The sequence below is a fragment of the Trichoderma ghanense genome (genome assembly GCF_004382785.1).
Source record: "Trichoderma ghanense strain CCMA-1212 chromosome Unknown scaffold_3, whole genome shotgun sequence".
NCBI classification, from domain to species: domain Eukaryota; kingdom Fungi; phylum Ascomycota; class Sordariomycetes; order Hypocreales; family Hypocreaceae; genus Trichoderma; species Trichoderma ghanense.
Window position 1 is genome coordinate 2,005,696 of NW_027395666.1, and position 21,241 is coordinate 2,026,936.

The 21,241-nt window shown below is 54.8% G+C and overlaps 9 protein-coding genes across 9 annotated transcripts; 4 read left to right on the forward strand and 5 right to left on the reverse strand.

Annotated features, from left to right (window-relative positions):
• Positions 1-278: 278 nt before the first annotated feature.
• CCMA1212_003993 (Chitinase 2) lies at positions 279-1,298 on the reverse strand (the record flags this gene model as incomplete). Its single annotated transcript, XM_073701319.1, has 1 exon — positions 279-1,298. The coding sequence occupies one exon, from the start codon at positions 1,296-1,298 to the stop codon at positions 279-281; it is 1,020 nt and encodes a 339-aa protein (XP_073560372.1).
• Positions 1,299-1,733: 435 nt separating this feature from the next.
• On the reverse strand, positions 1,734-2,701 carry CCMA1212_003994 (uncharacterized protein; the record flags this gene model as incomplete). Its single annotated transcript, XM_073701320.1, has 2 exons — positions 1,734-2,599; positions 2,698-2,701. 2 exons carry the CDS (start codon positions 2,699-2,701, stop codon positions 1,734-1,736), a joined length of 870 nt encoding a protein of 289 aa, XP_073560374.1.
• A 1,288-nt stretch (positions 2,702-3,989) lies between these two features.
• On the forward strand, positions 3,990-5,900 carry CCMA1212_003995 (uncharacterized protein; the record flags this gene model as incomplete). The annotated part of the gene is made up of 1 exon (XM_073701321.1): positions 3,990-5,900. The coding sequence occupies one exon, from the start codon at positions 3,990-3,992 to the stop codon at positions 5,898-5,900; it is 1,911 nt and encodes a 636-aa protein (XP_073560396.1).
• Positions 5,901-6,295: 395 nt separating this feature from the next.
• On the reverse strand, positions 6,296-8,791 carry CCMA1212_003996 (uncharacterized protein; the record flags this gene model as incomplete). Its single annotated transcript, XM_073701322.1, has 4 exons — positions 7,181-8,791; positions 6,779-6,863; positions 6,648-6,708; positions 6,296-6,534 (listed from the first exon to the last, which is right to left on the reverse strand). The coding sequence occupies exons 1-4, from the start codon at positions 8,701-8,703 to the stop codon at positions 6,296-6,298; spliced, it is 1,908 nt and encodes a 635-aa protein (XP_073560395.1). The 5' UTR covers positions 8,704-8,791.
• Positions 8,792-9,334: 543 nt separating this feature from the next.
• On the forward strand, positions 9,335-11,875 carry CCMA1212_003997 (uncharacterized protein; the record flags this gene model as incomplete). Its single annotated transcript, XM_073701323.1, has 3 exons — positions 9,335-9,565; positions 9,642-10,787; positions 10,853-11,875. 3 exons carry the CDS (start codon positions 9,335-9,337, stop codon positions 11,873-11,875), a joined length of 2,400 nt encoding a protein of 799 aa, XP_073560373.1.
• A 736-nt stretch (positions 11,876-12,611) lies between these two features.
• Positions 12,612-15,533, forward strand: CCMA1212_003998 (uncharacterized protein; the record flags this gene model as incomplete). Its single annotated transcript, XM_073701324.1, has 1 exon — positions 12,612-15,533. One exon carries the CDS (start codon positions 12,612-12,614, stop codon positions 15,531-15,533), a length of 2,922 nt encoding a protein of 973 aa, XP_073560391.1.
• A 329-nt stretch (positions 15,534-15,862) lies between these two features.
• CCMA1212_003999 (uncharacterized protein) lies at positions 15,863-16,045 on the reverse strand (the record flags this gene model as incomplete). The annotated part of the gene is made up of 1 exon (XM_073701325.1): positions 15,863-16,045. The coding sequence occupies one exon, from the start codon at positions 16,043-16,045 to the stop codon at positions 15,863-15,865; it is 183 nt and encodes a 60-aa protein (XP_073560390.1).
• A 988-nt stretch (positions 16,046-17,033) lies between these two features.
• Positions 17,034-17,648, forward strand: CCMA1212_004000 (Ubiquitin-conjugating enzyme E2-18 kDa; the record flags this gene model as incomplete). Its single annotated transcript, XM_073701326.1, has 2 exons — positions 17,034-17,280; positions 17,395-17,648. 2 exons carry the CDS (start codon positions 17,034-17,036, stop codon positions 17,646-17,648), a joined length of 501 nt encoding a protein of 166 aa, XP_073560770.1.
• Positions 17,649-18,057: 409 nt separating this feature from the next.
• CCMA1212_004001 (UBA domain-containing protein 7) lies at positions 18,058-20,851 on the reverse strand (the record flags this gene model as incomplete). The annotated part of the gene is made up of 2 exons (XM_073701327.1): positions 18,058-18,159; positions 18,239-20,851. The coding sequence occupies 2 exons, from the start codon at positions 20,849-20,851 to the stop codon at positions 18,058-18,060; spliced, it is 2,715 nt and encodes a 904-aa protein (XP_073560399.1).
• Positions 20,852-21,241: the final 390 nt, after the last annotated feature.

Sequence of the window (21,241 nt, forward strand, 5' to 3'; positions counted from 1 at the left end):
TGTATCGACAGAGTGAAGTGGCTTCACCTGCTGTCATTATCTATCCGTTGTTGAGGGGGACGAAGACTCGTCTTTACACTACTTGCTCCATGCTATAGCTGTATTTATGCTGCTCAAATACAACCTCATTTTTGACCATCTGCCCTGTTTCTGCGGGCACCGACTGAAACGTAACGCGATTACAGATATGTGCTCTTTGCCCGCCTCTTGAATGCACGTGTATGTGCGTCTTACTCTATGAATAAAAGCCATGTGGATTAGTCGCTCTATTGGCTGCTTCATGCATCTGAGCCATCTGAATAGTAGTCGAACTGGCTGGGGACTTGAACTGGCTTGTCGCTGGGAGCATCAGGATCGGCCTCTACCTCTAGCACAGGTTTTGTCGACTCGTTAATCGGCGGGGGCTGGCTGCTAGGTAGAGAAACATCATTTCTCAAGACGGACGTCATCTGCCTCGCCCATTCCCAAGGCCTCTCGTGCCCGCCAGGAAGACTATTGAAGTACTCCCACCCCATAACCCCTCCGAACCGCTCATGACGGCCTCGGAGCAAGGTCAGGACGGCCGAGAGAAACTCCCAGGCGACGAAGCCGCTGCCGTTGGCCGGATTCGTCACAAGCCCAACGACGACCTTTTCGATGGGCCAGCCCTTGCGGATGATCATTTCGTACATGATGGGGTTATTCATATCGCCCCAGCCACAGTAGAACTGAGCATTGTACCACGCTATCTCGTGGCCGCGCATGACTTCCAGGGCCTCGTAGTCGAAGCCGCTGAGGTTGCTCCTGTGGTCGAGCAGGGCGGCGGCGACGGGGGCGAGGGTGATGAGGAAGTCCTTGCCGAAGTCGCTTCTCAGGCGATCAACCAGCTTGACGACGCCGCCGAGCGACATTTCCTCCTCGACATCCAGATCCAGGCCATCGAGGCCGCGGGCGCGGATGACGTCGCGCAGGGGGCGGTAGTACCTCTCGAACTGGTCGTCGGAGGCGTCGAGGCGGGCGTAGGAGCCCTTTGCGGCGCCGCCGAGCATGGCGAGGACCTTGACGCCGGAGGCCTGGAGGATGCGGAGCTCGGCCCAGAGGGGGTCGAAGCGCGGGTGGTGAGGCGGGTGGTCGTTGAGGGTGATGTGGTGAGGGTCGTCGTTGAGGTGGATGGCGGCGAGGATGACGTGGGTTAGGGAGATGCCGGGCTGGGTGATGAGCGGGAGGAGGGAGATGTGCTTGCCGGCGGGGTCATGGTGGGTTTGGTAGTAGGTTATGATGCGGGGGAGGGGGGTTGCTGTCTGTGGTATTGGAGGCATGGGGGGTTTTGAGTCTGAGTGTGAGAGAGAGAGATGTGCGAGTAGAAGGATGTTGGATGATGGAGGTGAGAAGAGGTGAGTTGTAACTGAGATGAGATGAGTTGGTGGTTGGAGGTGGTGGGGTGGCAGGACCCCGCTATCAACGGTGTACGTGCGTGCGGCTAATGTCACATACCTTACCTTAGACATTCAAAGAAGCATTCTTGGGAAAATGATGCATATTCATGTCTTTAAGATGAATCTACCAAGCCCAATGTCTATCTATCACACACACCAAGTTGAGCACAAGCAGTCTTCAGAGACTCGAGCTACCGCTCACATGATTGCTCAGACTGATTGAAGAACCGCCACCTCTGTTTGTTTGCAAGGTAAACCGAAGACTTTACATGGGAGGAAAGGGAAACAGGAATTGCCTCTTCAGTCCGTCTTCCTATTTCAAGCCTTGTACCAACCACTATGCGCTCCTTCATTGATCGCTTCAGTCTCCCTAACAGTGCTGCCCAGGCATCTCCCAGGGTGCCATCCAGCAACGAGCAGCGCCGCCGCCGCGACTGGTGCAAACTCCAAACAAGCAAAGTAAATCTCATTCGTCTGTATAGACCCATTCAGGCCCTGAGACGTTTCTGCAAGCCGAAAGACTGTTCGCAGATATACCAAAATCGTGGCAACGGAAAAGACAATAGCAAAGGCAGTGAGGCCACGCTGCCGAAGCGCCCGTCTGGCACGCACCAAGAAACTTCCAGCCACGGCAATGAAGACGCCAATGGAGAAGACTTGGTAGGAGAGACCGCCCAGAAGAATGTCGTTGGCGAAAGTCGGGTCCTTGCGCTTGGATTCTTGGGTGCCGATGAGAGCTGCGCCGGCGACTTGGGTGATTGTGGAGATGACGTCCGATAGGATGAAGAACCATAAGATGAACTTGGGTGAGAGGACAGAATGCTTGGGCCCTAGTCGCGAGATGAGGGCCGACAAGATTGTGTATATCCCAGCGGCGAGGAAGACGGGCGCGGTGACGATGAAGAAGTAGTTGATGATGAAGTAGTTCAGGTTATAGGGATCCTTCTTCGCTGACAGCGAGCGTGCAATGTACCCGACGATTTCGAAGGCGAGGCCGACGGAAAAGGGAAGAAACCACCAGCTTCTGTATCGAATGGCCTGAGCAAGATGGATTGCTAGCATGAGCGTGAACCAGACGGCTGCAAACACGGCGAGGGCGAATGACGGCGTGTAACCGTAGATGATGATGGGGACATCTGATTTGCCGTTGGGGTTTGGGAAGTTGGGGTCGATGTAGCCGCCGGCTGGGATTGTTAGATGCCTTAGTCCAGGTAGAGTTGGATTTGAATGATTTGAATGACACTGGAACGCTGAAGGAACTTGCAAGGCCTTTCGTTTGTACTCATGGTGTCGCCAGACAAGTTTGGTGTTGCAACGGCTCAGGAGAGGCGTGGTGGTAGGAACAGATACAAGAAATGATATTCGACAAAAACGGGTCTTTCACTTCTCCATGACACTAGGAATACTCACTTCAGGTTAAGAGAGTACTAGTAACTAAGGCATATTCCCCAGATGCAGAGCGTCATTGACTGAGAGTCAAAAGAGCATTTATACTTGCTTCAGCCACAGACCAGCTTTGGTTAGGGTGTAAACAACATGGGTAGGCAAGCAACCGTCGCACAAGCATCTCTATCAGCCATGGGTTCAAATCCCTGCAGCCGTGTGCTTCCTTCAAGATAACAGCAGGGGACTGCAGGTGCATCGTTGATGGTAGCCTCAGCTGCGCCATCGCAGAGTGCCATTCTAGACTCGAGCGTACGAAACGAACTGGGCCGTCTGAGCCCACAGTCGGAAGTTGCCAGATCTAACGTGTGCCGCGATCTAGCATCTGCGTACGCATAGTCTGGATCGCGGAATTTGGCTATCCTCCGTGTTCCAAGGCGCTTCTACCAGGCCCCGACCCAGTCTTGGCGATGGCAAGTTGGCTTGGATGCCGGAGCTGTAATCGCTGAAATGAGCAATGCCAGCATTGAGCGACATTCTGCATCTAAGAAAGAAACATTGAGCAATTGGCACTGTAATTCTCAGAGCATCTCGGCATCTATGACCGCATGCTGCTCTCAGTGGAGCATCGCCATCGGTAGTCGGTGGTCCACTTCGCCGATGGGTGACCCGGAAAGGCTCAGAAGGAGGCGGCGCAGAACCAAGTTCCGCTTGGAGCATTGCAGGGCTGAAAGTCCGAGATACTGGCTAAGCCTCAGTTCGAGGCTTCGTGACAGCGTAACAAGGGAGCTTCCAATTCGTCATGTTGGCTTCAAACAGGCGTTGCGGTTGAACGCTAGAACAGCCGGTTCGTGCAATGCGGAATCACAATGTCCGATTTGGGGAAGCCGTTGACGGGAATGGTGCAATCATCCCTCTTGGCCTTTTGAATAGCCTTGCACAATATGGATTGATGGGAAGATTCATGGCGTATGGCAGGATAGATTTATGTGTTCCCAATAACCAGGAGAGAAGAGATACATGAAGAGAAGGGCCAGCGGGCAATGGGCTATGAGAGACAAGGTACCTAGGTATGCCCCACTGTGGTTGCCCGAATTTTGCCGCGACTTTGCCGGGTCAAGCTCACAGCATGCTTCACTAAAAGCTCATGAGCTTTCAACGCCACAAGCCTTCTGGAACATCGCTGCGGCGATGGCATCCAAGCGATCTCTCGTGTCCCGGAACGGGCATCTCCGTCTTCTGACGGGGCCACAGCCCCCCGTTCTTTCATCAGTATGCCCTTTCTGCTCCCTCTCACCAGCATCGCAAGCCCGGACCCGATCACGGCCAAGTCTCAAGTCCCGACGATGGCAATCAACCTCGGCAACTTCAGTGCGCGCGCCATCCAATGCTCGATATGATCTCGAACAGGCCCTCTTGGAACTCCAGAATAAAATGCCGGGGTTGGTGAATCTTTCGAGGCTGCAATTGGCACTCCAGGGACTGCGACAGCCGCCAGGCCACGAAGCGATAAGAGTCGCGGTTCTGGGGGTTTCCAATGGCTCAGATGGCAGAGAGGCCGCAAAAAAAGTTCTCAAAGCGCTCATCGTGGATCCGCTAGTTGACGAGCAGGAATGGGAGAAGAGGCTGGATGAGCACGACACCAGCAAGCCGTTGATTGTTCTAGTTGGACCCAGCCAAGGGAAAGTCACTCGCTTGGTGACATCCAAGGACTTGCCAGATGTGTTGCAAGTTTCTTCTGCAGAACTCAATGGACTCAATCTGGAGCTCCTTCTGACGGGTGTGGAAGTGCCTGTCAATGGATTGGGCATGGCGACTGTTCAAGCGCTCGAAGAGGCCGTCCTGACCCCAGTTGTTGATGCAGCCTCTGCAGACGAGCATGGTGCCCCCTTACTCGCGCCTGTTCACCAAGCACTATTGGTGGCCGACGGGCTGACCGGAGCTGTGAAGATTTCTGGACTGCCGATTCTCGACAGCGGCGATGCCATCACCGCCGCCGTTGACCTAAAGGGGTTCTCGAAGGAACAACTAGGGGCCAACTTCACAGTGATCGATACCTCGCTAGCAGAGGAGGCCGTCAGATTGTTCCGCCAAGGCCCCCAGAACGCCATGGAGTACGAGCATCGTTGGTCCACGAGCAACTTGGGCATGTTGGTCGCATGGCTCAAAGCCGGCCTGAAGGCCGCTGACGACGAAACGACAAAGCCAGCTGTTCGAAAGCTCATCGCTTCAGTCTTGCAAGGCGCCCTTTCTGCCATTGAGGCAGAGTCTACGAGCCACAGAATGGCGCGCGATTTGTCGGCCTCCATGTCCAGCCCTGAAATGCGTGCTATGAACGAGATGCTCTCCGAATGGGCACAGAGCGCGCACGCAGAGCTGCAAGAGCAGCTTGACTTGGCCTTCTCGGGCCGCCGCTGGAAGAAGTTGGGCTGGTGGAAGCTCTTTTGGCGCGTGGACGATGTTGCCATGCTGACAAACGAGATCTTGAGCCAACGTTTCTTGCCTACTTCGGAACAAGAGCTCATCTATCTTGCCGGACGAATTGCTCAACTTCAGGGCCGAGTCGGGCAGTATTCTCAGCCCATATCCTCTCGCGAAACAGGCTCTGAGAGTCTATCAACTAGTTCCAACGAAAACGAACCAGTGATCCCGACATCCCCTCGATCACGTCTTCCCAAGTGGCCGGGACACATTGCGTTTACGCGGCGGTACATCCAGAATGAGACTGTTCCTGCTCTTCAGTCGCTGGCTCAGCAACTGGTCGTCCAGTCCCTGGCCACGTCATCCGTCACCTCATGTCTCGCGGCATTGCTCTACATATCATCGTTCTCATCTACGATATTCGAAGCCAGCGCTGTGGCAGCCCTCGGCATTGTGTATAGCCTCGGCCGGATGCAGAAGAAATGGGAGACTGCTCGCGAATTCTGGGAAGGCGAGGTTTTCGAGGAAGGTCGTAAGGCGATAAGAGCGGCGGAAGAGAGCGCCGCTGAGGTTCTCGATGGGACTAAGCAGGGCAAGGACTCAGCTCAGAGACTCAAGGAGCTGGAAGATGCGAGTGAATTGGTGGCCAAGGCGGAAGACGCGCTGGCTCGGCTGAAATAACGCATTGTGGAAGATTGTACGAATACCGATGGGAATAGATCTTGTACCATTATGGGGCCAACATGTATGTCTAGATAATTCACTCTAGATACAGAGCTCAGGAGTTTGAGCCTGGGTCAGTCGCGCCCATCCACGCAGCTTCAGGTCGTTATTCCGACTGCCATTCTGCCATGGTATCTTTTGTCGCTTTCAACATCCGTCCACACTGCCTTATATTGCCTTGATTTTTCTCTTATCCTCTCACGTATCAAAAAAGCACGTAAAAGCACGTAAAATCCCGTAATCCTGAACGCCAAACCAGTGTCCCCTCCAACTCAACAACGCAATTATTGCCCCTTCCACTCCTCCCACATCTCTTTGAAAAAAAAAAAGCCCGCCTCGAGAACGCACCCTTCTTACCGGCCCCGACCACCGCTGGCACGGGCACGGCTCACCGTCGCACGACCTCTAGCCAAACCAACACCCCTGCCTCGTACGTTGCGGCTGCGGAACATGGGCGCGTTTCGGAGCATATCGGGGACGATGAAGAAGCGCACGTGAGAGCCTCGAATGTAGACTTGATCGAGGTGGGAGACGCGGCCGTCGCGGGCGGTGACGGTGATGTCCTTGAGCTGGACGTTCATGTTGTCCTCGGCTGCGAGTTTGGAGGAGGCCTGTTAGTTTGAAATTCTCGACGCGCGGTTGGAAGGATACAGGGATTGAGGTTCAGGATTGACGGGGAGTCGGTTAGGTGCAGGAGAGGCGTACCTTCGAGGAGCTTGCCGCGGTATGTCTGGCCCGACGTGATTTCGAGGGTAATGATGTGACCCTGTCAACATGTAATGTGTGAGCTCTTCCAGCCAGTTCACGGCAACATCCAGAATAGTGAAACGACGAACCTGTGCCTCATTGAGGAGCTTGATCGGAATACCAATGGTGGAAGTCATTGTGGAAAATGGGACGAGGGGGGGCGCGCGCGCAATTCTGGAGCTATGGATGGGATAGCTTGAAATTTGACCTTTACAGGATCCCCGGGCTTATTGATAGCGGGCTGGTGTTGAAGGTCCGGCTGGGGGTTTGCCTGTGGTGGGGGATTGTTTATCCGCTTTCCGGGCGCGGTAAGCTCTCGGTGAGAGAAGTACAAAGGTACGTTTACCGAAGAACGTGTGATTTCACCGAGGAAGTCCCGCGTATGAAGCTTATCGAGTCGTGCCATGTTATTTGTGCGTGTCACCATGTTGAAATGCGGCAGTTTGTACCTCTATATTGGAATTCTTTCAACCAAGTCTATGTGAAATTACGCCGTGTCGGTTGGTGTCGCCGTAGCTGAAACCACGACCGTTGTTGTTGTTGCCTGGGTATCGCCTCCCTTCTTTTGCTTCTTGGATTTCCCTTCCAGCATCTTCCTCTTCTCCTCCTTGCGGGCCTGCTTGTCAAGGTTCCCAATCGTCTTCTTCTCGTTCCCGCATGGCCATTTCGCCATAGCCGCGGCCTCAGCTTCCTCATCCCACTCGCACGGCAGGATGGCAAAGACTAGATACGAAGTGTGCGTCTTCAGCTCGCTCTCCGGCCTGTGGACGAGCCGACCCTGCGTCCAAGGCTTCTCCATATCTACAGCGGCTCCATTGAGATTTGCAGGGTTCTCGCGGCTGGGGGTCGAGTCGACATCCATTTCGCTGTCAACGCCATCCGCACCGGCCTGTAGCGCTTGCACTCTTGAAGTCTCCTTGTTCCTTTCCGCAAGGCTTCGCAACTTCGTGACAGCTTCCGCAACGTCGGCGGGAGAGGAATTGTATCCCTTCTCGGTCGGATAATTGACCCCAACGCGCTCTCTTGATATGTTGATCTTCTGATTCGCAATCTCCACCATGTCCACGTCCACCCAGCCCAAGGTTCTCAGCTCCGTGACGGTTCGCATAACTTGTTCTATGCAGGGCGAGAAGGTGCAGATGTAAACGCTCTGCTTGGGATCGAGAGGCGACACCCAGCTGCCATCATCAGCATCAGCCTCTTTGCCCCCCTTTTGGATTTTCCGCCTCGAGAGATGATGTAAAGCTTCCCAAGGAGCAGGCAGATCCAGAAACACGGCTGTTGCGTTTAGTGACTCGCCGTTTACGTTGAACCCGTCGTTGTAAACGTTGCGATGTGTCAGCGTAACGAGATCGTCGAGCCCGTGATGCCCAATCTCCACTTGCATCTTCTGATATCGCTCTTCGTTAAACTCGAAGCTGAACACCTTGCCCCTCGTATCGTCCGCGTCCCGCGGGTAACCATTGTAGACCGCTCTCACGGATGCATGTGTGAAGCTTCCACTTCCAGCGCCAGCCTCGATGATTCTCGTGCCAGGTCTGGCCCGTATTCTGTGTAGGATATAGCTGTAGTCGGGCGTGTACACAACTTGGGTTCTGTGGGGGAGACTGGTAGTCCACAGCTCGGGAGTCGGGCGCAGGACGTAGATGAAGCCACTCGGCGCTGTGACGGCCTTCTTCACTGGCGCGTTGGCAGCTGTTGAATCTTCTTCGTCGTCTTGGCTAGGTATCGGTGTGTCTTCGTCGGTGGCATCTCGTCTCCGTTTCTTGCCTCTTGAGCCAGTATCGACATTCGATGCGCGCACCTGAGAACCCCATGGCACATCCAGTAGTGTTGAGTGAGGATACGACCCAAATCGTGTGTTCAATGTCGCTCCTTCGAGGTAGCCGTCGACTGCGCCGGTTGATTTCTCCAGAGTCAACGGCAGGAAGTTGTCGCGCGATAAGCTAATAATGGCGAGCGTCCCGGCAGACGTCTTGTCGCCAGGCTCCAGGAATGGCGATGGCCGAGTCATTGTCGAGTCGTTCTCTCTTGATCTCGATACGGCTTGCTCGAATAACTCCAGAAAGATGAAAGAATGCGGCAAAGCCTGCCGACGAGACCTGCTTGTTATCGGTATCACCAAGAGAAAAGTGAGAGCATGAAAAAAAATCCATGCTTCCCCAGTCGGACTACGGTATTGGCTGGTGGTGATTTCCGCAGCGGAACGGCGCCGTGCCCCGCCTCTACTGTATGGTGGCCTCAGCTGGCTATTGTCGTTCCCTCAAGGTAGGGGCGATTACAGGGAGGGGCACGCCCGGCTTCAGGGCATCAGGCACGCTAAAGGTAAAAATTGGCGGGAGCCCAGATCAGATGCTTCCATTCCTCACGACCAGGGAGGGGCACATCTGCAAGGATCTGGTGAAACTCTCAGAGTCACCCGCTGCTCGTCGTCAAAGAAGCTTTGTGACTGGTCTCAGCCGTGCTCTGACTCACCTTGTCGCCTCGGTGATGCGCCTTGATACTTAATCTGTCCTCTTCAACCCTCGCTGCGGGCGCTCTGAATGCATCTCCTGCGCCTCGTCTCCCGGACTCGACCTCGACCTCAACTCCGTTTCTGCGACGCCGCAAAAAGCCCCTTCTATCGACGATACTCGCCCTCGGCCATGGAGAATCTGAAGCTGCACAACTCGCTGAAGCCCGGCGCGCCGGTGCCGTTTGTCCCAATCAGGCCCGGGGAGGTGTCGTGGTACGCCTGCGGCCCGACTGTCTATGACAAGAGCCATCTGGGACATGCGCGCAACTATGTCTCGACAGACATCATCCGGCGCATTCTGCGTGACTACTTTGGCTTCAAGCTCAACTTTGTCATGAACATTACGGACATTGACGACAAGGTAGGAGCAATCGCCTAGCGGGGGGTGAGCTGTGTCGAGCTGTGTCGAGCTGTCTGAAGGACTGACACCACACCAGATCATTATCAAAGCGCGAAGACAACGACTGCTTGAGATCGAAAAGAGCAAAAGCTACACCAAAGAAGAGCTCGTGAAGCTGACCCGCACCGCCTTCCAAGCTTATGCGGCCAGCAGCTTGCCATTGCTCGTCGAAGACGGAAGCGACTTGGACGAGACGACGTATATTGCTCGACGAGACGCATCATACGGCAAAGTCCTCTCCGGGGGCACTTTGACCGGAGAGGGAAAGCCGGGCGATGCCGAGGCCAAGATCAAAATGCACATCAGCAACATGGATGCTGCAGCGGAGGCTCTCAAGGACGGCTCGATATTCCCCGGCGCGGATGAGATATTCCTCCCTTACCTCGATTCGCTGTACAAGGAAACCATCGATACCAGGGACCAGACCATGTTCACAGACCTGACCAAGAGCATGGAGGCTCTGTTCATGGCTGACATGGATGCACTCAACGTCCTCAGGCCGGACCACATCACGAGGGTGACTGAGTATGTTCCCCAAATTGCCAAGTTTGTGGAGAGGATTGTGGAAAAGGGGTTCGCGTATGAGTCCGAGGGATCCGTCTATTTCGACATTGCTGCGTTTGAAAAGGCCGGCAACTCCTATGCGCGACTACGACCCGAAAGCAAGAACGACAAGGCTCTCCAGGAGGAGGGGGAGGGGTCACTGTCGAAGAACCTGGGAGGCAAGAAAGGCGCTGGTGATTTCGCTCTCTGGAAAAAGTCCAAGGCTGGAGAGCCGTTCTGGCCCAGCCCATGGGGCGACGGAAGGCCAGGCTGGCACATTGAGTGCTCAGTGATGGCATCCGATATCCTGGGCTCACAGATGGATATTCACTCCGGAGGAATTGACCTCGCCTTCCCTCACCACGACAACGAGCTGGCCCAGAGCGAGGCTTACTTCTGCGAACACGGCAAAGGCGAGCATACTTGGGTCAACTACTTCCTCCACATGGGTCACCTCTCTATTTCAGGTTCCAAGATGTCCAAGTCATTGAAGAACTTCCAGACTATACAAGACGCATTGGCAACCAGCTACACCCCGCGGAGCATGCGCATAGTGTTCTTGATGGGCAAATGGAACGACGGTGTTGAAATCTCGCCAGACATGAGGGCCCAGGCTGACAACTGGGAGTCGACGATCAGCGTAAGTACACACGGAACGGCCAGCACCAGCAGGAATCGCCTTCTAACTAATGTTGCTCAATGCAGAACTTTTTCACCAACACCAAGTCGTGGTTGGCTGAGGCAGGCATTGAAAGCGGCCTGAAGTCACTCAACATCAACTCCGACAAGCCTGCCACCGGCCTCCTGGCCGAGCTTGAACAGGCCAAGAAAGACGTAGAGGCGGCGCTCACAAACTCGATTGATACCCCGCGAGCAATGCTTGTCATCCTAAAGCTAGTCAACACCACCAACAGTTATCTCAAAGACAACAAGGATACGGATCTCGCCGAGGTCGAGGCTATCGCTCGTTGGATTACAAAACTGGTCGGCATCTTTGGCCTTGACCCCAATGCGGAGCCTCCCTACGAAGGCCTTGGCTGGGCATCTGTGATTTCCGAGAGCACAGATCCCGAAACCGCCGTCAAGCCCTACGCTGAAGTCCTCGAGAAGGTCAAGTCGGACATCAGCGCCCTGTCGCTGTCCAACGAGGCCGTCGCTGAGCTCCTTTCCAAGGATCCCACACCAGAGTTCAAAGCCATCGCTCAGGGAGGCTCTCGTGACATTGAGAAGCTAGCACTGCCTTACTTGAGGGTGGTGTCTCAGATCCGTGACGAACTGCGTCGCACTGTCTCGTCATACGATCCACAGACCAAGAAGGCGATTCTGCAGATTACCGATCGAATTCGTGACCAAGACCTTACCAACCTGGGTGTTTATCTCGACGATCGGCCTGACAACCAGCCGTCGCTCATCAAGTTCGTCCCGGCTGCAGAGCTGATCGCGGCTCGCGAAGAGAAGATTGCGCGAGAGGCCGAGAAAGCAAGGAAGAAGGAGGAGGCAAGACTTGCCAAGGAAAAAGCCGACCAAGAGGCTCGGGAGAAGGCAAAGGTACCTCCAGAGGAGCTGTTCAAGAAGGATGAACGCTACAGCGCCTGGGACGACCAGGGAATTCCCACCAAGTTGAAGGATGGCAGCGATGTGCCCAAGAGTCAGCTCAAGACGCTAAAGAAGGCATGGGAGAAGCAGAAGAAGATTCATGAGGACTTGAAGGCCAAGGGAGGTCTTTGATGTGGCATGCTAGATAGCAGATAGACAATGTTAGCAGACACGGAAGCCGTTTGTTTTGTCTTCATTGCGGTGGCTCGAGAGTGGCGTGGCGGGGGTGGTTTCCCAGATGGTCTCCCATGACTCGGTTATTGTGCGAGCAAAAGTAAGTCTATCGTTCCCAATCTGCCGCGAAAACGCAGCAATAATCAGCAGCAACGGAGAGGAGTACGTCCCACGACTGCGCGCGGAACGGAGGAACCCTACAAGGTATATTCAGACAACCAGCAACTCAAACGCAACTCCCAAAGAGAATCATCCGGTCACAAGAAGCAGAGAACAGCCGAGACTGCGGATCCCGACGCACCCAAGATCTGGGAGCCGCTGACTCCGACGAAGGCGACCAGATCGGCTGAATCCGTGTCCGAACTCGAGGACCTGCGAAAGCGAATTCCAAGCGTTGGAAGACAGAAGACGACCTTGTCTTTGTGATCCGCAATCTGGTCGGCGGCAAATTGCGCATCTCAAAGACAAGGTCGTCCCAACTTGCTGAGATGGCAGCCAAACCGAAACTCGACACCTGTGCCAGCTGGCAGCTGTCGAAGCATTGGCCGCACGTGCTGGTCTGAGGCCAAAGTGAAATGGCCGTGAGTTATCAGTTGGTTATTGTCGACCGCCAGCCGGCCACAATCGAAACTTGGCTTCAGCATCAGTCATCTTCATCTCCGTCGGCTTCAGAAATCGCCTTCCATTATTGACGATGAAGTTTGACAGCTGCTACGTCTCCTACAAGAAGGAGACTGGACGTCTCTTGTACTGGATGATACAAACGTCGAATAGCATCATCGAGGCACTGGACCCTTCCAAGGACGACTGTTCATTGAAGGTGAATCTCACTGGCCAAGCCCCCGTCTCGGACCTTGTCCCGATGGCGAAACTCATCGCCACACACCGCGGTGACGTTCCGTCCAAGATGCTGGCATTATTTCATTCTGTCATCGAACTACGGACTATCTACTGCTCTCAGTTTCAGGAACTCGCCTCCATCAGTCCGAGCCAAGAGCTCCTGGAGAATAACTCCAGGCACAAATACTTCATCGACGTCCTCACCGAGGTGTTTCACGTCTTGGGCGGCGAAGCGTGGCTAGCAGAACAAGACGAGAAAGCAGCAGAGGGTGACGAAGAAGTAGCTGACGCGGAAGTCTCTGCCACCGCCAACAGATTCTCGGCCCTGAATCTAGAAAACGAGTCTGAGAGTGACACTTCCCAAGGCGAGGACAACGGCGAGGCTGACGAAGATGCTAGCAGTTTCGCGACTCCTCGACAACAGCGAAAAAGGCAGAACGGCAACCGCAAAGGCAAAGGCAAAGGCAAAGGGAAGAAAAGTAAGGGCAAGAAGCCCGGACGAGCAGATGACCAGCACCTCGGCGACGTGCCGCTGGAGAGCTACCATATCACCGAAGACAACGAGCTTCAGCACTACTTCATGGCTGTGTTTTCGTTGGCCAAGGATTGGATGGAGCTTCGATCGCTGCTCCAGGACCTTTGGCGAAAGGTGGCCTATCGGGACCTCAACAGCGCGATGGTGGCCGCCCTCGGCAACATCGCTGTGGCAATGATCAAGCAAACCGAGGCCGTGATCTTTGGCGACTTTCCTGGGTATGAATCCCTTGACATGATGATACTCACTTTCACGCACGGCGACCCCGAAAAAGCAGCAAGTGAATGTCGCTTCCTCAAGGACTTGGATGATGTGAAGGGCTTCTGGGAACGTGAGAAGATGCCGGTGGATATCCAAGAAGCCTTCCTCATCAACGCATACGACGATCTTGTTGACTTCATCAATGACTTCCAGAAGACCAGAAGCGGCAAGCCGACCAAGCGAATGCTCGCCCAGCTCAGAGGTTGGGATCCTTACTTTGATCTCCAAACGGCCACCAAAAAAGAGAGACTGAAATGGAGACGCAGTTATACCATCAACTGGCTATACGACCTTGTCAATGCGGTTGCGGGTGGAGCACTGCATGGGCCGTCTGAAGACGGGAAACCCTACGTGTTGGAGGACGTGGACTGGGGAGCTGAAGGTCCATTCCGCCTCGACAGAAGGCTGTTTGGTCTCTTGGACTTCGCAGTGGAGGTGACAACGCTGGCGATGCAGAAACCTGGCACTGCTTTCCGAAACAAGATAACTCCCCATCTCGTTTTTCACCTCCAGTGCATTATGGATGCCTGGACCGTGTCTCGCGGGTGGGCAATTAGCGGAATCCACGGTCATGTCCTTGGCCAGCCAGCTTCTAACTGCGTGCCACGACGTCACTTGGACATGTTCCTCGGCCAAGGGGAGTGGAAAACGAAAGGCTTCGGGTTCTCCAGAGGCGTCGCTGCCCTCAGGTCGCTCTGGGGATCCTTTAGGCACACCGGGCAGGCATATGAGGACATCACGACGTGCATTGGGTTATACGAAGAGGTCAGTAAGCAGTTTGACGAAGCCCTGGGAGTCTCTCAGGTCGCCCGGATTCCTGCAGTGGTCCCCTCTCGATTCTCAACCACAAACCGTAACGGCCTCTGGGACTATTCTCCTTTCCTCTGCGGCGCCGGGCTGGCAGAGGCACTCGAGCTTTCCTATCGGTGTGCCATGAGGCTATGGGAGGATTTCCGAGAGTTTCTGCTGGTTGTATATCTACACGGCTCGATGGTAGCGCAAGAATACCTTGACCCTCCTCTGCCCCTATATCGCCAGTTGGATACCATGTTTCGGGATAGCTTCTTTTCAGCAGGTCGGCCAAACTACGACTTTTACAAGGGCCCCGAGCGAAAGACGCACGACTTTCGCCGCCAAGAAAGGCCGAGCCGTCGCGCAACATCTTCACCCCGAACCGTCGACGATCTCCTCGATATGTTCCCATTGCAGCATTACAAGCATAAGTCGGAGCTTGTTCTCTACAAGAGGGCGGGCTGGGATCCTGACCGAATCCCCGACAGCGACGTCCATCACATGTCGGCTCTGGGCTTGATTCGGCTCAGCCAAATGTCGCGACTTTACAACCCGGCAACGTCTGATTGGATGATAGCGGGCGCCAACTTACTCAGAAGCCAGTTGCCCAAGGTCGCTAAAAAGGAGAGCGATGTAGTTGACGACGCTGTGTTGAAGAGCGTGAGACAGCGCGTGGACGCCATGGACAAGAACATCAAGGAGATGACCATTCTGCCAAATGGCATCATCGCGCCGTTATCGTGGATTATCGACCCAAGCAAGGTCGTGAACAAGGATCCGCGCATGACGCCCGAGATGATGCTGGACGTCATCTGGAACGACCTCTATTCCGACATCTGCTGCGAGATCAAGCCTTATTCGAGCCTCAACTACTTGTGGATCACAGTAAACGTGCTGAAATTTTACGATAACTTTGAGGAGGAGGCCAGGACCAACGGCAGTGCGGCGATCAAGGCCATGTTCGATGAAACCATTGAGGACCTATCCGAGGGAAGGGACAAAAGGATCTTTGTTTCTCTGTTCGCTATGACAGGCACGGACAAGGAGCTCATGAAGACGGTTGCGAGGACGTCTAGGAAGAATGATCCAGGCGTGTCTCATTTACGGTACTTTGACGAGGAGAGGCCGGAGGACGAGGAGCGTGGACCGGTGCTGAGGCGTGAAGAGACCCCTTGTTGCGTGATGTGAGGGGAGAGAGGTAAAGGGCCGACGATATGAACTTGCTCTAGGATGGAAATCGGTTCGAAATGGAAAGGAGAGGGTTTACTTGACATTTAGACAGTTCGAAGACGCTTCTCACGATGAGGGTAGACTTGGCAAAGGGGGAAGCATTTTGCTTATTGTATGAGTTATTGAAGCCTATTCTCAAAGCCCGGATTTGACACGAGTGTTTACCTCCTAAAGCAGACAGCAAGTGAAGCACCCATTCTGGTTTCACGATGAACATCAGTACCGTTACCTTGGTATGGACAAAAGATATCAAGAAACTCACCACTTCTTTCGAGATCTAGACACCATCACATTAGCATCAGAGTATGAATCCAGAAGCTGCAGCATATACATACGCTATTCGACGGGCACGGCAGAGGATAATGGAAACACTCGTCATATACCGCACATTCGTTTTCCTGGCGATGCTGTAGAGGATGTGCAACAGCGGCTCCCACGAGGAGCACCATGAGAGAAGGAATGAACTTCATCTTGTCTGTCACAGTTGAACAAGTTTCAAGTTCTTGGGGCGGTAAGTATTGTACCCAGAGGTTGAACGACAGAAATTGGAGATATGCTCCGGCAATTTTTATATATCTCAAACCCCAAGTTCCAATAGACTTGTCATCTTACAAATTATCATCTGCAACCAGCATTTTCGGCCGAACAAAGGAAGAGCGTACATGCGATACCATACCTTTTCCCTCAGCCGCTTCGTATCCCCGATTTGAACCGTCTAAGACATGCGGCCTTCAGCTGTGTGGTAGTGTGTGTGGTAGCATTCTTCCAATGGTCGCTGCTGCGGATACGAGTTGTTTCTTCCCCCCGCTCGACTGTTTATTAATCATGTACTTTGTGGTTCGGGGAAGACATTGAGCTTCTTTTATCGTGTCTTGTTGGCCTCTTGCGTAAGTGAACTGGAGACGATGGCATTCACACCAAAGTACCACTGGGAATGTGTCAGTGTGTTCCAAGTGCTTAGCCTTAATGGCACCTCCATTTAGCCTAGACTATACCGTATTACAGAAAGTACCTCATTACTCCCCTTTTCCTTCTGGACAAGCACATTTAGCCATGAGATTGCATTCACCATACTAGCACTTTCTCTCTCTTGGTGAAGGTTGAAGTCGTCGTCTCTAGAAAGTATATCTGTGGCGCAGCGTTTAATGGACGCCACAAATCACCCCAACATCATTCCACGCTAAGCCACATCGTCCCCGAAGTTTCCACTTATCCCGCGGCTCCAATTCCGCCGCCTTAAACCCAAGCATCAACATCGCTCTCTCGCTCTCTCGCTCTCTCTCTACATCATCATCAGCGTCCTCGTTAACCTATACACAAATTCCACACAATCAAAACGCAACCGGTGAATACTCTCCTCTTGCTCCTCAATAGCAAACAATCCTCTCTCACCTCTTCTTCTCCTCTCTCCTCCAACATCCTCATCACTCATCCTCTCCTCTCCTCTTCCTCAACAAAATGGCCCAGTCAACCGCCCACCGCCGCCTCCTCCAAGAATACCGCGCCCTCACGAACAACCCCCCCGAGGGCATCACCGCCGGCCCCGTCTCGGAAGACGACCTCCTGCACTGGGAATGCCTCATCCAGGGCCCCGAAGGAACGCCCTTTGAGGGCGGCGTCTTCCCCGCAGAGCTCAAGTTCCCCAAGGACTATCCGCTGGCGCCCCCGACGATGAAGTTTCTCGCCGACGTCTTCCATCCAAACGGTAAGCTTTTCCCCCCGTCTTCCGCCCTATCCCCGGTTCAATCCGTTCCAGGCATATCTTGCCGAATGTCAAGAAATAATTGAGGGATGGTGAAAGCTAACGGAAAAGTGATAGTCTACCCAAGCGGCCTCGTCTGCATCTCCATTCTGCATCCCCCCGGCGACGACCCCAACCACTACGAGCACGCCTCCGAGCGCTGGTCCCCCATCCAGTCCGTCGAGAAGATCCTCATCTCCGTCATGAGCATGCTCGCCGAGCCCAACGACGAGAGCCCCGCCAACGTTGAGGCCGCCAAGATGTGGCGCGAGCGCCGCGACGAGTACGAGAAGACGGTCCGCGACGGTGTTTTGCGTATGTTGGGTTTGTGAGCGCACTTTTTTTTTTCCCTGCTACGTGATAGAATGATCCGTCTTTGAGATGTGATATGGAATCACGAGCGGGGGGGCAATAGAGGGAGAGATGGGATGTTATAATGCGACTTTTATGGACTAGATCTACAGGCAAAGGGGGGGCTTGTCTCTTTAATTCCTGGTGTTATGATAAACGTCATGTACGTATGACTTGGGGCTTTAGCACGGCGTACGGCGAAAGAAGGTAGTCCAAAGAGAAAAAGACAAAGGATTGGATAACCACCAAAATCATTGTGTATCCATTGTCAAACCATCGTGATCATCGTCATGGTCGATAAGAAATGCATCGACCACCTCTACCGTTGCTCTTGTCTCTCTGCATAGGAACGCTGCCAAGGGAAGAAGAAGGAAAGAGAAAAAGGTGCATTTAGAGCCCATTATCCGCTTTGAACTTGTCCCAGCTCTCATTGAGGGTGCTGAAGACCAAGCCAGCAATGAGCCTGACCTCGGTACTCGCGTCCTGGGGAAGCTAGGTAGCATTCATGTAAGCATGCTTCTTCACTCTTGGGTGGTTTGGGGGAATCTGAATCAATGGGACATCTTCTTACCTTGTCGGGATGCGTCTTTGCAATGGCCTTCATGTACGAAATCTTGACCTTGTTCGCCATGACCAGCTCGTGCAGCCCTACCTTCTTCCACCCACTGTTCTCCCACAGCACCTGATCCATGCTAGCCAACAGAGCCCGCAGGTTCTCCCTCTTCCCATCCCTCCACGCGGCGACCCTAGCATCTACTTTATCTGCCAGCGCAAACTTCTCGTCATCCTCTCGGGCAGCAGCTTGGTTGGCCTCGCGCAGCCTGGCAACCGCCTCAGAGTCCTTCTGCGGCGCCAGGCTAGAAGCTGCCGACGGCCGAGGGCGAGGTTTTGCCGCAGGCTTCGGCGCAGCCTTGGGCTTGGGGTTGAGGGCCTCTTGGCATCGCTGGCGGCCCTTGACTGCGGTGGCTCCGCCGACGCCGCCTTCGACACACAGCTTCCACACGGCGCCTGCCTCTGCCCACTTCTCCATCTGCTCCAAGGCCTCTGCTTTCCGGCTCAAGGCCTTGCCATAGAGCTCCTTCATATCACGGGCCTCGTCCTGCCCGGCTTCGTTTCTGACAGCTACAGTCTCTCCCTGGCCGGTTCCGGGCCCGATAATCTTGAGCGCCTCGTCGGCATCAGCAACAGCCTGCTTCGGCTCTCCGGTTTTCAGAGCGGTCAGAGCGCGGTTCGTGAGCAGAACGATCATCAGAGGATGCGTAGAAGGAACGGAAGCCAGAGACGACGAGTACGACGAATGGGCCGCCGCATAGTCGCCTCGCTTGAAATGCGCGGTCCCCTGAAGTCTATGTTTTGTTGACGCCTGCAATGCTTCGGGGCTGATGGGAGGTATCTGTCTGGTAGGTCTAGGCGTAACTTTGCGCTGAGGTACAGGAGCTGGTTTCTGCTGAGGCCGGCTAGGAGCAGCTGGTGTTGGTTTCTGGGTTGCTGATGGAGTCCGTTGTGATGATGTCGATGCCTGTGAGCCAAAGAGCAGATCCGGTTCGGGCTCGGTCCTCTTTGGCGGTTCCGGCGCTGGACTCGCCTTCTTTCTCCTGCTGGCACTCACGTAGCTGGAGAAGCTGTCATCGTCATCCGCTGTCAGCCGGCTAAGCCTTGCTCTCGCATCTGGAATCATCGGCGGCGGCGCTGTCTGCTGTTGCCACCGCGGAACAGGGCTATTCCGACTTGGCGGTCCTGAGGAATGAGCAGGAGATGATGTCCGCGAGATCTGAGGACCAGCTCTCGGGTCTGCGGGATGACGACTGCTGCTGCTGCTCCTGCTGCTCCGAGCCGGCTGGGGCCTACTGCCAGCTTCGAGCATGAGCGCCTCATCGGTGACATTGGCGTCAGCTCTTGGAGGCTTCGGCTGCGCCCGCGCCAGTTGAGCATCCCGCATCCATTTCGGCTGGCTTGGGTCTGCTTCCTGCTGAAACTCTGCGACCGCTTGCTGCATCTTCTTTTGCCCCGTCTTCCAGAGTGTGTTTGCAGATTTGAACAAAGTGTTACCCATGGCAGCCGCCGTCTTCGCAAAGTCGGTCTCGCCCCTGGCGGGAGACCGGCTGTCGCTACGCTGAGCCTGGCTTCCTGTTGCAGCAGGGCTTCGGCCTTGCGAGCTCCGAGACTGAGACGCCTCCTTGGATTTCCTGTGAGCTTCGTCCAGGAGCCAGTTGGCCGCTGCCTGGGCATTGAAGCCCGTGCCGCTCTCTACAAGACCTCGTCTAGCCTGTTCTGGCGTGAATCCGTAGTCGACGAGCTGCGCAACAGCCTTGTCAAAGGGATCCTTGTTCACTCTCGGCACTCGTTCGATAGGTCGCTCCACAGGTTCTTCGTCGTCAGAAGAAGAGCTCGAGTCATCTTCAATGGGCTTGCCCGGCTCGCTTCGATAGGCTTGTTGCTTCGCTTGTTGCTCCCTCCTAACCTCGTCCACGGGTCGTGCAAGATCTCCCAAGAAGTCGAAATCGTCTGCGCTGGTGGCGGCGCCCTGGCCAGCTGTTGGTGGAACACTGGACTTCACCTCGTGCAGTCCAAAGGGGTCATCGTCCTCTACGTCGAAAGCGCCATCGCCGTTTGATGCCTTTGATGCCGCTGGTGAGCCCCATGCTGAGGGATCAGCCAGATCGAGCTTGTTCTTGACTGGCGGGGGAGGGGGGTAGTGGCTGGCATTGTCGACCTTGGTGTCTCTGTTGAAGGCAGCAAACAGGTCGTCGTCATCGTTCGCTGCGCTCTTGGGCGCGACATGCTGCTGCTGGGGCGCCGGGCTGGGCGTGAAGCCTCGAGACCCCAGCGAGTCCCAGTGCTGGCCGTTTCCAAACTGCGTCTCTGCGAGCTTCCGCCTCTCCTCCTCCTTCTTCCGCTTCTCGAGCTCGAGCTGCGCCTGTCTCTCAGCGAGCGACAAGTTCTGTGTGGGCTTTGGCAGGCCAAAGCTCAGATTGCTGAAGCTGTCCTGCACGGCCTTTGCAGGAGCCGGCTTTGGCGCCGAGCCGTTTGGCTTCTGAGCCGACAGAGACGCGATCTGGGCGGCGCCGAAGGGCGATTGCGACGGCGACGGTCGGAACGGAGGATACGCAGGGTTGACGACCATCGGCTTCGGCTTGTTGTCCGAGGCGTCCGAGGACCAGTCGAGCCCCGAGAGGTCGTCCATGGCGAGGGTGTTTGCTGGCTGCTATCGCTACCGGGAGATGTCAATCATAGCCAGGCGGATGGATGATGCTTCATAGTCGTGAGTCGTTGGTGAGGCTGTCGCTAAGCCCCATAGTAGGATGGAGGGGATCCAATGCTGGGGAGTGACAGGGGCTCTGTCTGGTTGGTGTCATGCCAGGCCGCGCAAATTGGTGCTGCAGGCGGCAAAGAGAAGATGCAGGTCACATGACCCCTGTTCACGACATCGATACTGTTTCTGTCGGATAATGCTTGGAAGCACGTGTAAGGCCGTTCACAGATATTGACATCCTGTTCTTTCAATAAGGTAGGTTCATGACGTGACTGTCACCTTCATCTGCTGTTCGAGGTTGAATTGGAATAACATCTCTAC